Raw genomic sequence first — 16,483 nt, forward strand, 5'->3', positions numbered from 1 at the left:
TTAGTCATTTAGATTTCTAGACCATATTAAAGCCTCTTTTGGGCCAAAATTTGTTTTGACACTTTCTTATACCTGATTTTTTTTTTCTCCCAACTGAATGACATTGAATGTTTTTGTCATTACTCTTAGGAGGCTTTTACTGATTGCCAAGATGTTTTTGTACTGACTGGCATTCTGTCAATTTTAATTCTAAACCCTGCTCTTAAAACAAAACAAAAAAACAACCCTGCTCTTGTTTTTTTACGTGCTATCAATATGGTGGGTTTTTAGTTTTTAGAGCTCATCCTTATAATGTCTGTTTAGTGATAGCCATAAGGATCTTATAGAAAGACTGGCTGCCCATCTTGGGCCTTTGAGAGGCATCATGAGGATCAAGATCCATAACACTGCTTTCTGTCCACTCACAGAATTGGCTGGTTCACACATCACATTAGCAGTTGAGTCTGTTCCATGTATTAACCAGAGGTAAAACACACTTAGCCAAAGGCAGACATTTAACAACAGAGCCACCCAGATGCCCCCAAAATAAAATCTTTAAAAATAAAACTACAGTAAGGGGTGCCTGGGTGCCTCAGTTGGTTAGGTGTCTACCTTTAGCTTTGATGATGATCTCAGGGTCCTGGGATCCATCCTCCCATGCGGTTCCTTGCTCAGTGGGAAGCTTGCTTCTCCCTCTATCCCTGCTTATGCTCGCTGTGAAATTTAAAAAAAAAAAAACTTCAAAAATAAGTAAAAATAAAGCTATAATGAAAAAGGGATTAGCTGCAAACATTTTATAAAGCTCCAGATACTAAATTGGTGCAAGAGATATGGCTAGAATAGTATATGGGAGTTCAATCCAAAATCATTAAAGGGAAAAGTTATCCCATAAATTGTGTTAAGATAACCAGTAAATTATATGGAGAAAAATAGCAAAAGAATTTCAACTCACATGGTGATGCAGCAAAATTCCAGATGGATAAATTGCCTTTAAAAAAAGAAAATCTAGGGCAGCCCGGGGTGGCTCAGCGGTTTAGTGCCACCTTTGGCCCAGGGTCTGATCCTAAAGACCTGGGATGGAGTCCCATGTCTGGCTCCTTGTGTGGAGCCTGCTTCTCCCTCTGCCTCTCATGAATAAAAAAATCAAGTTGTGGGCAGGGTTGTTTACACTAAGGTCTCACTTTGGCTAGTAGATGACCATCTTCTACACAATCTCCTCAGTGAGTGTGTAGTAATCTCTTCAAGAAGAAAAACATCAGTCATATTGGATTGGGGCCCACCCTAGTGACCTCATTTTAACCTTAAGTAGGTCTGTAACGGCCCTATCTACAAATAAGTCACAATATGAGGTAGTAGGAGTCAAGACTAAACATGAATTGCGGGGGGACAGTGCCACCTCAAAACCAACAGTATGCACTAGGAACACAATATTTTAATAGGGCAGCCTTCAGTCCAGGGCCTGATCTGGAGCCCTGGGATCAAGTCCCACGTCAGGCTCCCTACATGGAGCCTACTTCTCCCTCTGCCTGTGTCTCTCATGAATACATTTTTTTAAAAAACGGATAAAAATTTTAAAAAAAGTTCATAAATGAAATTTTGGGTAAATATCAAATTAGTAATTGCCTAGGTATGAGTAAATTTAAAACCATTTCGAAAACTAATTTTGGTAGTATACACAAGATTTTTTTCAATGTTCATCATCTTTCACCCTTGTAATCTGTGATTTCTAAATTTCTCTCTGCAGTCCTTCACAACTTGTAAAAGCACAATATAGTTGATGCCTTTCTCCCATCTCCTAGATTGTTAGCATTGAGAATGTATGTACAGTGCTTGGCACAATAACCAGCTCACTATGATTAGCTACTATTCTCCAAAGGCAGGGATTCCTTAGGTTTGCTTAAGATTGAAAAATGCTAAATAGATCCTGAATTTCACAAGTTAATAGTGATGAATTCCTCCCTCTGAGAAATATTTATCTTCTATTTAGTGACCCTGGCCCCCATAAAGATTTAAGTATTAATAGTTTTAAAACATCTTCAAATCTTATGAAGGGGCTTAAGAAATGCAAACTACCATAGAATTTTGGAAATACATATTCCTCATCACTTTTTACCCAATAATTGTGCATCTGTGTAGGGCTGGCTACTTATGTTGCTCTCCTGTGCAACAGCTAGTAAAATTATGGTTGGTTGTAAGTTAATTTTATACGTTTTTGGACGCCTAGGTGGTTCAGTGGTTGAGCGTCTGCCTTTGGCTGGGATCACGATCCCAGGCTTCTGGGATCAAGTCCAGCATCAGGCTCCCTGCATGGAGCCTGCTTTTCCCTCTACCAATGTCTCTACCTCTTTCTCTTATGAATAAATAAAATCTTTAAAAATGATAATTTTTACATTTTCCACTAAGTTTGGAACGAGTGAGCAAAACACAAAATTGTGGAGGGCACGGGGCTAGGACTGGCAGTGACTAGTCTATCCAAGTATAGTTTGATGATTTTGTTGTTCAGGTTGTTTCCTGACATTTTCTTCAAGCCCTTCCATTTCCCCTCTTAGAGGTCATGTAGAGGACGGACTCTATGCCAAAATGCTTAACTGTGAAAGGTCCCCATTTCCTGTCTCCAAGCTCTTGCCCATTCATTTCTGCAACATTTAACACCACGAGGGTCGCCCGGGGGGCTCGGCGCAACGGGGGGCTCGGCGGTTGCGCATCTCCCTTGGGCCACGGGCGTGACCCTGGAGTCCGGAGATCAAGTCCCTGTGTCTCATGAAAAACATCTTATGAAAAAAAAAAAAAAAAATCTCTCCAATCTAATTTCAGGGTATGTTGATTCCCAGCTACTAAAGACTTACCTAGTTTTAAATCTCAGAACCTTAGCAAAAGCCGAAATCCAGACGATTAACTCATTTATGACTATATGATGGACGTCGTGGTTTTTTTTTTTTTTTTTTTAAGGATTGTTGCGTGGTTGCACTCAGGTCACAGATTTAGTAGCACGCTTCCCTCACTCCTTGCCACGTCTACCAAGCACATTCGAGAGTCTTCTCTAGCACCTCCACGGTTGCCTCAGACCCAGAGCGCCCAACATGGCCGCCGGGGCCGCCGGGAGAGACCTCCCACCTCCCCCTTCGGTCTTCGGGCTCCCGCCCCGGCGCCTGCGCACTCGTCGGCCACCGGGCCTCCGGCCGTCCCTGCGCGCTAGCGCCGCCCACCCCGCCCCGCCCCGCCCTGCGGCGAGACGCGCTCGCGGCGTCACCAGTGTTTTCGATCGAGTCCCGACGCTGCGGCTGTCACCTCCATTTTGTTGTCGGAGCCCGTCGCAGCCAGTTGAGCTCCTCCCCGTTGTCGCGTTGCAAGCTTTGCTTCTTTCGGCTTGGACTGTCTGGCCGGGACGGTAAGACGCAGGACGAAGCGGGCTAGGTGTCAGGGCCCTCTTTCTGTTCCTGGTGATGCCCTCTCGCTTGTTTGCTGCCTGTAATCTCCGGCACGACGACCCCCCCCCCCCCGCCGCCGCCTCCCGGGGTTGCGTGAAGGCAGCCTGCTTGTCTTCCTAGCGCCGCCGAGCCTGTTGCCGCGATTTTCTCCTTAAACCGCAACGCCCCGGACGCTGGCGAGGGCCTAGCGCCTGACTGACGGCTGGGCGGGGAGAGCCGGGCCAGGGGCCCGCGGGCGCCATTTTGTCGGCGGCGGCCTTGGCCGCTTCGGCGGAGCTGTAAGATGGCGGCGGGGCGGAGGAGGCGAGGCTTCCTGTTGAGGGTGCTGTGTACTTGGGTCCCTGGATGTGCGTGTCGCTCTCCCGTAAGCCGCTGTGTTCGCAGCAAATAGATCACGTTGACCTGACAGGACTCGGTATCACCTAACGTCTAGTCGAGTCTTAAAGGATTCGAGTGAAGGTCGCGAGTGTCCTTGCTCTCGGTGGCGTTAACCAAAATCAGGTTTCGCAGAGCCCGGAGAAGCAGAAATAATAGGGTATATTCGGAGGTGCGTGGGAGACGAGTCAGGTTATGAGACGTCTTGCGCTATAGAATTTTGCGCCCCCTTGCCCCCAACCTCTAGGGAACAGCTGGAGCCTTTTGGTTTATAGTTTATGTGCAAAGACGTGGTGGCGTCCCTTCAGTTAGTACTGTTAAGAACGGTGGTTGAGGTGAAAAGATGCTATCTACTGTTTTTTTTCTTAAAGGTTTTATTTATTCATGAGAGACACAGAGACAGGTAGAGGGAGAAGCAGGCGGCTGCGGGGAGCTCAATGCAGGACTCGATCCCGTGGTTCCAGGATGACGCCCTGGGCCGAAGGCCGGCGCTAAACCGCTGAGCCACCCAGGGATGTCCTCCCTCATTCTTTTTTTTTTTTTTTTAAGATTTTATTTATTTATTCATAAGAGACACGGTGGGGGGGGGCAGAGACACAACACAGAGGGAGAAGCAAGCTCCATGCAAGGGAGCCCGACGCGGGATCGAGCCCGGGTCTCCAGGATCACGCCCTGGGCTGTAGGCGGCGCTAAACCGCTGAGCCACCCGGGCTGCCCTGTTTTGTTTTGTTTTGTTTTGTTTTGTTTTTTCAAGTTATTAGGAATTTCTGTTCAAAACATTGAAAGGAAGGTGCTCCCCTCCCCCAAGTTGATCTTGTAAGATTGCTTTCGGAATAAGCTAGGTCTTACTGGGTATAGCGTGTGCTGGGTACCTCAAAAGATGGTATATTGTGGTTTTTAAATGCCACCGTTGACTTCTGTGTATGAAAAAAGGCCTTGGTAGTTTGATCCGTTTATCTTCTTCACGGAGAAATAGTAGTGAGGGTTCTGTCGCTAAGAACATTGACGATTGCATTCGAGTTGGAGTTGAATGAGGCGAGTTAGATACGTGGACGGGTAGTAATTTTGTGCTGCTGACAGAAAAGGGGTAAGATCTTACCAAAGTTGGTAAATTGGATTTTCTGGCTCCCCACCTCTTTTTTTTTTTTTCTTTTCCTAGTGCTTTCAGTAAATCTTAGAATAAGGTGGATAATGGCAGAATGCCTATTAATAGAGTTTGGACTCCACATTTTGGCACAGTGCACTAATTGGATTTGAGTGATTTTTTTTTTTTTAGATTGTTTAACAACGACTTTCGAACTTTGATTTTAAAGAACAGTTGAGGGCCACCTTTCTAAGTCAAAGCATGTGACTTTTTCTCGGGGTTGTAAGTTCAGCCCCATGCTGAGTGTGCAGATTACTTAAAAATAAAATCTTTAAAAAAATAAAAATAATAAAATCTTTTAAAAAATTAAGATTGAAAAAGTTATAGCTAGAGTGAATTTGCGAAGAAGAGTTTTACTAAACTCAGTGTTGACAAGTGGGATACAACTTACCTGGGAAAACTTGTCTTTTATACAGATGAGACACTCAAAGAGAACTTATTGTCCTGACTGGGATGAAAAAGATTGGGACTGCGGAAAATGGAGAAGCAGCAGCAGTCATAAAAGAAGGAAGAGATCGCATAGCAGTGCCCGGGAGAACAAGCGCTGCAAATATAATCACTCTAAAACATCTGATAGGTAAAGATGGTATTTTAAAGTGTCTCCATATAAAAATAGATTTCATTAGAATGTATGTCCCTTATATCAGTAAAAGGGGGAGGGGTTTATTTTCGTGACTAAAATTACAGTATCACTTAGCCATGAGTCCCATTCCTGTTTCCAATGATGGCTTGTAATGTTTGTAAAAATTGTGTTTTGGGGGGGGGGAATTGTGGATTTTTTCTCATGTGAAAGCATAGTTTTATTAAGATTAGTGTTTTGATGAGATTTACTGCGATTTTAAGAATATTTGGTATTAGCATAAAGCATTAAAAAGGTTTTTTTATATTTTAGCCATTATTTGGAAAGTAGATCCATAAATGAGAAAGATTATCATAGTCGACGCTACATTGATGAATACAGAAATGACTACAGTCAAGGATGTGAACCTGGACATCGCCATAGAGACCATGAAAGCAGATATCAGAACCATAGTAGCAAGTCTTCTGGGAGAAGTGGAAGAAGTAGTTATAAAAGCAAACACAGGAATCACCATAGTACTTCACACCATCGTTCACATGGGGTATGAGCTCTTTTAAAATATTTTTTAAAGTTTATTTCTCACATGGAACAGGAATACTTGATTTGTGTTTGATCATTTGAGAAAGTTCTGTTTAAAAAGAAGTCATCTCAATTTAACTTGGATTCTTTCTGTGTTTGTGCATTGAATAGGAAATTCCTGAAATACAGTGCATATTAAGTTAAGAGTAACAGGTTTTATTACTAGTTGGCAACTAATTGTTATTCCAGTGAGTCAGTAGAAGTAATTAACTTAGTTTATTTTTATGGTAGTTCAAGAAATCTGATTTGTTTTAATAAATTGAAGTTTTATCACAAAAGTAGAATAGGCATTTTATTTTTGTATGGTTGAGGGTTTAGTTAGGCATGCCTTTTTCTAGCAAAGCATGCTCTAATTTTTTTTTCACTAAGCAAATCACTTAACAGATATGAACATTACAGTTTATGGGTTAATTTGCAGATCATTTCAGATGACGTTTTAAATGGTATAGTGTTATTCTTGTATGCCAAATCTTTTTTTCTCCCCAAAATTAGGACTTTAATTTTATTTACTGTTTCGATATTTGTTTTCTTAGATTAGCTAGGAAATCTTAATTTGGCCACAGCCTACTTTGACCAAGTAAATATTACATCCTACGATTTTGCAACATTAAATTAGAACACTAGAAACTTAAAATTATATTTCAGTGAATGCTACAACTTAGCATTTTTTTTTTTTTTAAGAAAAACAATTGTATTATGTTTTGTTGCCTTGCCACTTTGAGTATCTTATCTGAAAATCTGTTCCTTGCCATGTTTTTCTCCTGTTAACATAAACTATGTGCCCTGTGAATTTCTGGGGACTGAATTTGAAATTGCTCCTGCCAACCGTTTGTGGCCTGGCGTGTATCTGAATGCCTGAATATCTCCCCGCTGAATGAATTTCGTATTCTGCCCTGAATTCACTCGGGTATATTGATTGGCTGGATGATCTTGGTGCCGCCCACTTGACGTTTCCAGAAGAGTCACCGAAGGAAAAGAACCAGGAGTGTAGAGGATGATGAGGAGGGTCACCTGATCTGTCAGAGTGGAGACGTACTAAGTGCAAGATGTATAGAATATTTTTCAACACTTATTAACTTTTCAGATAACATAATCTATATATAAAGATTTCAGGGATTTGGAAATCTTTTTTTCTTTCTCTGTTTTTTTGTTTGTTTTCCATTTCTTTTGGTGGGCGGGGATTGTGTTTTTTTTCTTTCTTTAGAAATTTAATATTTGTTAAGCAGAAGTTCCAAAAACAGTAAATCAAGTTAATAAAATGAGCTTAAGAATGAAATTAGACCTAAAAATAGTTATAAATGTTTTTTGACAGTGTTGACCAATAAAATGTCTAGTGATAAGGAAATTTGTAGCATCAACTAGAATAATCTGTATTGGTAGCATTTATTATGTTAAGTAAACTGTTTCCACTTCCTGGTATAACTGAGATTTATTTCTCTTTTTTAGATGAAATTGTTGATACTTTAGGAGAAGGAGCTTTTGGAAAAGTCGTGGAGTGCATTGATCATAAAGCGTAAGTTTCCTAGCTTGTGATTGCATTTGGGGCTGTCAGCAGTAATAGAAAACTTGCTTAGCTTTAGAATATGTTCTGACTATGATAGATACACTATTAATCCTGTCCCTTGGTTTTTTTTTTCTTTGATGTAGGAAATTCCTAGTAAAAAGTACCAACCCTTTAGGGATGCCTGTGGCTTACTTGGTTAATCTGCCTTTGGCTTAGGTCATGATCTCAGGGTCCTAGGATGAAGCCCATGTGCTGCTCCTTCTCTTTTCTCAAATGAAAAAAAATTTTTTTTATATTTATTTTTAAAATTTTTATTTACTTATTAATCAGAGAGGCAGAGACACAGGCAGAGGGAGAAGCGGGGTCCATCCAGGGATTCTGATGTGGGACTCCATCCTGGGGCCCCAGGATCACACCCTGGGCTGAAGGCAGCACTAAACTGCTCAGCCACCCAGGCTGCCCCCAAAATTTTTTTTAAAGGGCAATAGTGTATGTAGCCCTTAATTTTGAGTTGAGAGCAGATTTTACTATTTTAGAGCGTATTTTTTTGTTGTCCCACTGGGCACAGTTGTGACTATCTCCTCTTCCCCCCCCCCCCCCCCCACACACACATACCCCCCAGATGAGTGATCTAAATCAGAACTCCCCACAATCTTGTTTTTTATGTTAGGAGTATTTGGAACGGCACTTAGCCCAGGCATATTGATGTCATCTACAGAGTAGTTAGCTAGGAATCTGTATTTTTAGAAAATACTGTAGTTCATAACATACAGATGCTATAATTGATAACACAGTCACGGGTGAGAACTCTTTCTAAATTGGCATCACATGTTTAATACTTATGCCTTTTTTTTTTTTTTTACTTATGCATGTTATTTTATTTTAAAGATTTTATTTATCCATGAGAGATGCAGAGACACAGGCAGAGGGAGAAGCAGGCTCCATGCATACAGGGAGCCTGACGTGGGACTTAATCCCGGGTCTCCAGAATCACTCCCTGGGCCAGAGGCAGGCGCTAAACCACTGAGCCACCCAGGGATCCCCCTACTTAACGCCTTTTAAACTACTGACAGAAATTTGAGATAGTGTAAAAAAATTTTTTTCCTTTGCTTTGTTTCCTGTTGGAATTACTTCTCCTTCTGAAGGGCAGAGCTTTTCTGAGTGAATTAGAAAAGGCTTCCTACTATTAGTGAAGCTCTGAGAAGTAGAGCTCATTACTACGGCCCCTCCCATACCCATCTTTTCTGGTAACTGAGACAAAATGGAAGGTTTTTTGTTTTTTGTTTTTAAGATTTTACATATTTTTTAATGAGAGAGGGGTAGAGGGAGAAGCAGGCTCCCTACTGAGAGCCTGATGTGGGACTCGATCCCAGGATCCCGGGATCAGGACCTGAGCCAAAGGCAAAGAGGCTCAACCACTGAGCCACCCAGGCATCCCTAAAATGAAAAATTTTGAGTAAATATTTGCTGGTGACAGATAATACAAGAAGAAATTGTTTTTACATGTTTTGAGTCTTATAGTTGGACTACAGATTGAAATAATGATACCTCAATATTCTTGTTAAATTTCGACTATTAATATATAGTTTAATTGAACGACCAAGAAAGAATTCATATGAGTGGTGGTTTGATGAAAAGCAGTTGGGTCATTCAGCATGTATTTGTGTTAACTGATTCTTTCACATACCTGAGGATCATTATCACTGCTTACATTGAGTTGCAATTAGAAGAGAGTACTTAGTTTTAGTTAGATAAAATCTAGTGCTAGCCAGTAAATGCAAGGAAACAAAATGGTGGTAGTAGTAGTACAGTTTGAAAAGAGTGGTAGAAAAGTGGAAGAAGATGTCTTTTTTTTTTTTAAGTTTATTTTTAAAGTTTTATTTATTCATGAGAGATACAGAGAGAAGCAGGCTCCATGCAGGGAGCCTGATGTGGGACTCGATCCCAGGACTTCAGGATTACACTGTGGGCCAAAGGCAGGTGCTAAACCGCTGAGCCACCCAGGAATCCCCTATTTTTTTTAATTCAGTTAGCCAATATATAGTACATCAGTCGTTTCAGAGAGAACATAATTCTTAACTTTTTTTTTTTTTTTTAACTTTCTCTAACAGAGGAGGTAGACATGTAGCAGTAAAAATAGTTAAAAATGTGGATAGATACTGTGAAGCTGCTCGCTCAGAAATACAAGTTCTGGAACACTTGAATACAACAGACCCCAGCAGTACATTGTAAGTATCAAAGTAGAACTCAGAAAATGCTCTCAGGTAGATTTAAATTGTGAGAGGCTGTACTCAGTTATTTTTCATGTGTTTATAGCCGCTGTGTCCAGATGTTGGAGTGGTTTGAACATCATGGTCACATTTGCATTGTGTTTGAACTACTAGGACTTAGTACTTACGACTTCATTAAAGAAAATGGTTTTCTGCCGTTTCGTCTGGATCATATCAGGAAGATGGCATATCAGATATGCAAATCAGTGAATTGTAAGTATTTGGCATATCTTTAAGAAACTTGAGGTTATTGGGACTAATTTAATGCAGACTAATTTGAATCTTTAAGAAAAAATGGGATCTAACATACAGCTTATGGAAGCCTGACTTAAGAATAGGGATGAGAAAGATGATAAGCTCTTGGTCAGTTTCGCATTTCATTAAGTAGTATATTGTCTGATATAATACATTGTCATGTAGAAAGACAAATTTAGCTGTATTTATTTATAACTATCCTACTTCTTCCAGAACACTTGCTACTATGGTTCTGATAACTGTTTTCATGATCTCTGGTGATGTCTAGATTCATATCTTTCCTTGACTAGTCATTTCTTTATCAATGTAGTATCAAGTAGGATAATCTCGCTTTTATGTATCTGCTTTCTAAGTAATGGCTAAAAATATTTTTAATGCTTTATGCTAATATTAAATATCCTCATATTCTCAGTAAATCTTTTTTTCTCAGTAAATTTCATTGATGCTATTCTTAATAAGACTATATACTTTGCCAACCAGAAGAAATCCACACAATTTTACAAATATTACAAGCCGTCATTGGAAACTGGCAAATCTCTGCTTCCTGAAGAAAAATACTACTATACTTTTTGAGCAGTTAGCTGGCAGTGGACTAACTTTGAGGGTAGTGGGTGGTTTTCTAGCAGGCTACTGAATGTTGACAATTTTGGACATGTAGAAAGGGCATCAGGTTTTTTTGTTGTAGGGCTTTTGAGTTTGAGTTTGGTTGGGTTTTTGATTTTCAGGTTACAGCAACTTTTTCTGTTTCATTCTCAGTTCTGCACAGTAACAAGTTGACTCACACAGACTTAAAGCCTGAAAACATCTTATTTGTGCAATCTGACTACACAGAGGCTTATAATCCCAAAATGGTAAGTCTTCTCAGTGTATTATCTTCATGGTTTGAAGTTAATATCTTGTGCCTTCTTAATATCATGCCTCCTTAACCCATTGTTTGTGATTTTAGAAACGTGATGAACGTACCTTAATAAATGCAGATATTAAAGTTGTAGACTTTGGAAGTGCAACCTATGATGATGAACATCACAGTACCTTGGTATCTACAAGGCATTATAGGGCGCCTGAAGTTATTTTGGGTAAGTTACTTTCTCTTTTTTTATTACTATTATTTTAATAGAGATTGTGTGCAAATGCCTGCACACATGGGGCGGGGAGCAGACACCACCACCACCCCCAGGTGCTAGGTAACTTGCTTCTGAATTGTGCTTTTGAGAACCTGCATATATCTTTACTGAAGCCAACTTTAAAGTTTATAGCTCTAGTCTTATTCTTTGTGGTTTTTTGTTTGTTTTTAATAATTTTCTCTTTAAGAAATTGTTAACTTAAAAAAAAAGAAATTGTTATCTTGGGGCAGCCCGGGTGGCTCAGCGGTTTAGCACCGCCTTCAGCCCAGGGCCTGATCCTGGAGACCCAGGATGGAGTCCCACATTGGGCTCCCAGCATGGAGCCTGCTCCTCCCTCTGCCTGTGTCTCTGCCTCCCTCTGCCTCTGTCTTTATTTATAAATAAATAAATAAAATCTTTTAAAAAAAATACCGAAAAAAAAATTTTAACTTAAAACACATGAAGGATAGGAGGTGACTGGGTGGCTTGGTAGGTTAAGCATATGACTTGGGCACAAGTCATGATCTCAGGGTCATGGGGTGGAGCCACTCTTTGGGCTCTCTGCTTGGTGGGGAGTCTGCTTGTCCCTCTGCCTTCCTCTAGCTTTTGTGTGCATGATGTCTCTCTCTGAGTCTAAAAACACATTGGGGCACCTGGGTGGCTCAGTTGGTTAAGTGTCTGCCTTCAGCTTAGGTCATGATCCCAGAGTCTTGGGATGGGGCCTCACATCAAGCCCCCTGCTCAGCAGGGAGCCTGCTTCTACTTCCTCTTTCCCTGACACCCTCACGCCACCCCTACCCCACCATGGCTCATGCATACTCTCTCAAATCTTTAAAAAAAAAAAAAAAAAGATAAATAAAACACATTGAGGATTTTAAGCTCATACTTATTCCAGATAGCTCTAATACTTTGAGTTAAATGTCTTAATTTTCCTGGAATTGAGTTTGCATATATGTAATGTGATGAGATTTTAGAATATAATTCACACCTATTATATCTCAGACACTTTTCTTGTCAAGTCCTTGGATGGTGTAGGTAACTCTCATTTTACTGGTTAGGAAATTACGACTGGGGGGGGTGGGAATAGTTCCCCAAATCACTAGTCCCAAAAAGAGTGGGCTAGAGTTGGAACTTGACCAGAGGTCTCCAGAGCCCTAATTCATGTTATCCTATTACGATACACTTTAAGTGATTCCTTAGGGTATTTCTAGCTCAGACATTAAATTGTATGCTGGCTTGTTGTGTTTTTTGTTGTTGTTGTTTTAATGTCTTTAAGAAATATTGAAGTTTTTTGTTTGCTTTTGCTTTACAGCCCTAGGATGGTCCCAGCCATGTGATGTCTGGAGTATAGGATGCATTCTCATTGAATACTACCTTGGGTTTACAGTATTTCCAGTAAGTGACAGTGCTTTGTTTCAAGGCTTTGCTCAAAAAAGGTGCTTGTTTATGTAAATGAGCCCTTAAAAGCAAAGTATACACACTTAAGCAGCTTTCCCCCCCCTTATTATAGACTTACTTGTGAAGTATAAAGAAATAAGTCTGTAACTGATGCTATTGGGTATTTTTTATTTTTTATTTTTTTTATTTATTTATTTATTTATTTATTTATTTATTATTTTTTTTTATTATTATTGGGTATTTCCTTCATAATTTATCATTTTATTTAAAACATTTTAAAATATAAACAGTAATTCTGTTTATGGGGAGAAATCATTGGTGAGCTTGTTCTGTGGGCCTTAATACTTTGCAGCTGTAACTTGATAAGAGTTTGCCCTTTTTTATGATCACCTTTTTTGATCTCTATGGACTAGAAATTCAGCTATGTAAATGAAATCAAGGCACACGGTGTGCTTAACAAGTTTTGTTTATTGTTTTAGACACATGATAGTAAGGAGCATTTGGCAATGATGGAAAGGATTCTTGGACCTTTACCAAAACATATGATACAGAAAACCAGGTATGTTTTTATTTAAGAGTAGGTGCCATCCTTTATACCACTTGGTCTTATATTCTGATTGGAACTTCATTGAAACAATGAAGTGTTAGACATTCTTTTTCACTCCAGTTACTTTGTTGGGAAGGCAGTAACTAGGGTAATCTTTTCAAGTCTCTAGTAAAGTGTTCATCTTTGATCTATAAAAGCATAATGATGAAACCAGTCACTTTCACTAGATGTTTTAAGTTTTCATGGTTGACATAAAAATGACTGGGTATTGACTTACTTTTAGGAAACGTAAATATTTCCATCACGATCGATTAGACTGGGATGAACACAGTTCTGCTGGCAGATACGTTTCACGGCGCTGTAAACCTCTGAAGGTGAGCCTGAGCCATTGCTATATGATTAAAACTTTGAGATTCCCTTCTCTTTATGGTAGAGAAATAAAATTATAATGAAGGATGGTTGAAAGGACTGTTGACTTTTTTCTTTTCAGGAATTTATGCTCTCTCAGGATGCTGAACATGAGCTTCTCTTTGACCTCATTGAGAAAATGTTGGAGTATGATCCAGCTAAAAGGATTACTCTCAAAGAAGCCTTAAAGCATCCTTTCTTTTACCCCCTAAAGAAAGCTACATAGATTTGTAAGTGTATAGTTCTCCTGAAGAGATTTTACAGACTGTATCAGTCTAATTTTAAATAATTTATTTTGTATAGCTTTTGTAAATTTCTTACATTTTTGTATTGCCATGTTTATTTTGCTTGGATAATTTGATTCATTAAATAGCTAAAGTAATGAACATTTTTTCAAGTAATTACTGTATAAAATGATATATTCAAAATAAATTTTTGTGCTTATGAAATTGATAAGACTGTACAGTTTGTTTTTAGCACCGTTTTTCTTCCTGTATATTTCCTTAAGTCTTTGGAAAGATAGCTTTGTTTCCACTTTAGGGATTGCCAACATTGGGGCTTTTATGCCTTGCTTCTTAAAACCAAATGTAATAAACCCAAATTTCACAGGATACAAAGAACTAGAGATTGGCCCCAATTTTATTTTCTCCCTTTATTCCCACTCAAATTTATCTCTACCTGCCCCCCACCCCCCAGTAGGGTACTGCAAATGGCTTTAGGTCCTGTGCTCATTCAAGACTAATAACGAATGATAGAAAAGCTTCCAGAGGGGCACCTGGATGGCTCAGTTAAGGGTCTGCCTTTAACTCCGGTAACGATCTCAGGTCCTGGGATTGAGCCCCATTGTCATGCTCCCTTGCTTATTAGCAGGAGAGTCTACTTTTCCCCTTCCCTCTGCCCCTCCCCCTGCTTGTGTACTCAAGCTCATTCTCTGTCAAATAAGATCTTTTTATTTTATTTATTTTTAAAGATTTTTTATATTTATTCATGAGAGACAGAGAGGTAGAGACACAGGCAGAGGGAGAAGCAGGCTCCATGCAGGGAGCCCTATGTGGGACTCAATCTGGGGTCTCCAGGATCAGGCCCTGGGCTGAAGGTGGCGTTAAACCACTGAGCCACCCGGGCTACCCAAAATCTTTTTTTTAAAAAAAAAGATAAAGCTTCCCGGATGCTTTATAGCCAAGTCAGAAATATCAAGTTACAAGTAAGTGAGGTGTTTGTCCATGGTTTTATTTAAGCGTGATCCATTTAAGGCTCCGGCAGGTTTTTTTTAATTAATTTGTCTTTTCTTTAGAGTCTAGGTTCACAGCAAAATTGAAAGAACAGAGATTCCCTGTGTACCTCCTGTTGTCCTCATTCTGTCATCCCCGTCCATTTCCCCCACCACCACCACCACTGCTGTGCATGTATTATCTCCTGCATTATCAGCATCTCTCACCAATGGGTACAGTTATTAAAGTTGAACCTATGTTGACATAGTCCTATAAAGTCCATAGAATACTTTTTAGTCCACTTTTAGTGCATTACATTCTGTGGGTTTGTACAAATGGATAATTACATGGGTCTGTCATTACGGTATCCTGAGCATTTTCATTGCTCTCAAGCTATTCTCCGTGTTATCCCACTCCCCATCCATACTCTGGCAACCACTGATTTTTTCATTGTAGTTTTGTCTTTCCCAGAATGTCCTATAATGGGAATCCTGTAGTGTTTAGCCTTTCACATTTAAGTAATATGTGTTTAAGTTTCCTCCATCTTTTCATAGCTTTATTCCTTTTAGTTCTGAATTAGTATTCCATTGTCTGGATGTACCACAGCTTATCCATTTACCTACTAAAGGACATCTTACTTGCTTCAAGATAAATAAAGCTGCTGAAAATACCCGTAGACAGGTTTTTGTGTGGACATAAGTTTCCAATTCCCTTAGGTAGATAACAAGGAGTGATTCCTAGATCAAATACTAAGAATATATTAAGAGTTTTTTGTGTATTTGGGATAGTCCTTTATTAGATATGTCTTGCAAATATTTTCTTCTAGTCTGGCTTGATTTGTTCTTTTGAAATGGTCTTCCACAGAGCAGAAGTGGTCAATTCTTTATGGGTTATGCCCTTGGTGTCTTTAAAAAGACCCAAGATCAATCATCTGGGTTTTCTTTGTAGGAGTTTTACAGTTCTGTAGTTCACATTTAAGTCTGATTCATTTTGAGTTAATTTTTGTGAAGAATTCATCTTTTTGTATATGGATATCCAGTTCCTATACTGTTTGATGAAGCGAGTGTGGAGTTTTTTTAAAAATTTAAAAATTAAGCAGATTTGTGGCCATAATATAAATTCTTGCTGCTAGAATGAGGATCTCAACTCCAGAGCTCATAGTTTCAAAACTAGCCCTTACTAGCTGCAGGCCTTTGGAATGCCCCTAAGTCTATGCTTGTCTATATTATTTGTAAAACTAAGGAATATTACAGTTAAATTCCCCTAAAAAGTTGCCTGTGCAGAGGATGTCTGAATTTTTTTATTGAGTAAACCCTAAATGATAGTACTTTTTTTTTTTTTTTTGAAAGATTTACCTACTCATTTTAGAGCAGTGTGTATGCATGAGGGGGTGGGCAGAGAGAGAGGGAAAAAATTGCAAACTTCACAAGCACAAAGCTCACTTAGAGCCTGATCCCAGGACCCAAGCTGAAATCAGGAGTCAGACCCCCAGCTGTGACTGAGTCACCCAGGTGCCCCCCCCCCCTTTTTTTAATTTGAAAAAGTGGGGTGGGAAGGGACTAGCAGATCATGCTGAGCATAGAGTCCAAAAAGGGGGCTCAATCCCACAACACTGAGATGACCGAAGACAAAATCAAGAGCCAGGACTCAACCAACTGAGCCACCCAGGTACCCCATAATAGTACATTTTAAATGACAACCT

General features: G+C 39.7%; 1 protein-coding gene and 1 long non-coding RNA gene across 3 annotated transcripts; one reads left to right on the top strand and one right to left on the bottom strand.

The window, feature by feature from the left end:
• Positions 1–7: 7 nt before the first annotated feature.
• On the bottom strand, positions 8–3,092 carry LOC140595983 (uncharacterized). Its single transcript, XR_011998006.1, has 2 exons — positions 2,826–3,092; positions 8–693 (listed from the first exon to the last, which is right to left on the bottom strand). It is a non-coding gene; the product is annotated as an uncharacterized lncRNA (long non-coding RNA).
• Positions 2,902–14,023, top strand: CLK1 (CDC like kinase 1). Of its 2 annotated transcripts, XM_026002586.2 has the most exons (13): positions 2,902–3,367; positions 5,343–5,503; positions 5,819–6,047; positions 7,043–7,133; positions 7,532–7,598; positions 9,701–9,817; positions 9,906–10,072; positions 10,871–10,965; positions 11,061–11,190; positions 12,530–12,612; positions 13,095–13,174; positions 13,446–13,536; positions 13,653–14,023. In XM_026002586.2, exons 2-13 carry the CDS (start codon positions 5,343–5,345, stop codon positions 13,794–13,796), a joined length of 1,455 nt encoding a protein of 484 aa, XP_025858371.1. In that variant the 5' UTR covers positions 2,902–3,367; the 3' UTR covers positions 13,797–14,023. The 2 variants fall into 2 exon arrangements, with proteins under 2 accessions (XP_025858371.1, XP_072598811.1); XM_072742710.1 differs by lacking the exon at positions 7,043–7,133 and having other exon boundaries at positions 3,194–3,367.
• Positions 14,024–16,483: the final 2,460 nt, after the last annotated feature.

Source organism: Vulpes vulpes, chromosome 16 (assembly GCF_048418805.1).
Source record: "Vulpes vulpes isolate BD-2025 chromosome 16, VulVul3, whole genome shotgun sequence".
In the NCBI taxonomy this organism is placed as follows: domain Eukaryota; kingdom Metazoa; phylum Chordata; class Mammalia; order Carnivora; family Canidae; genus Vulpes; species Vulpes vulpes.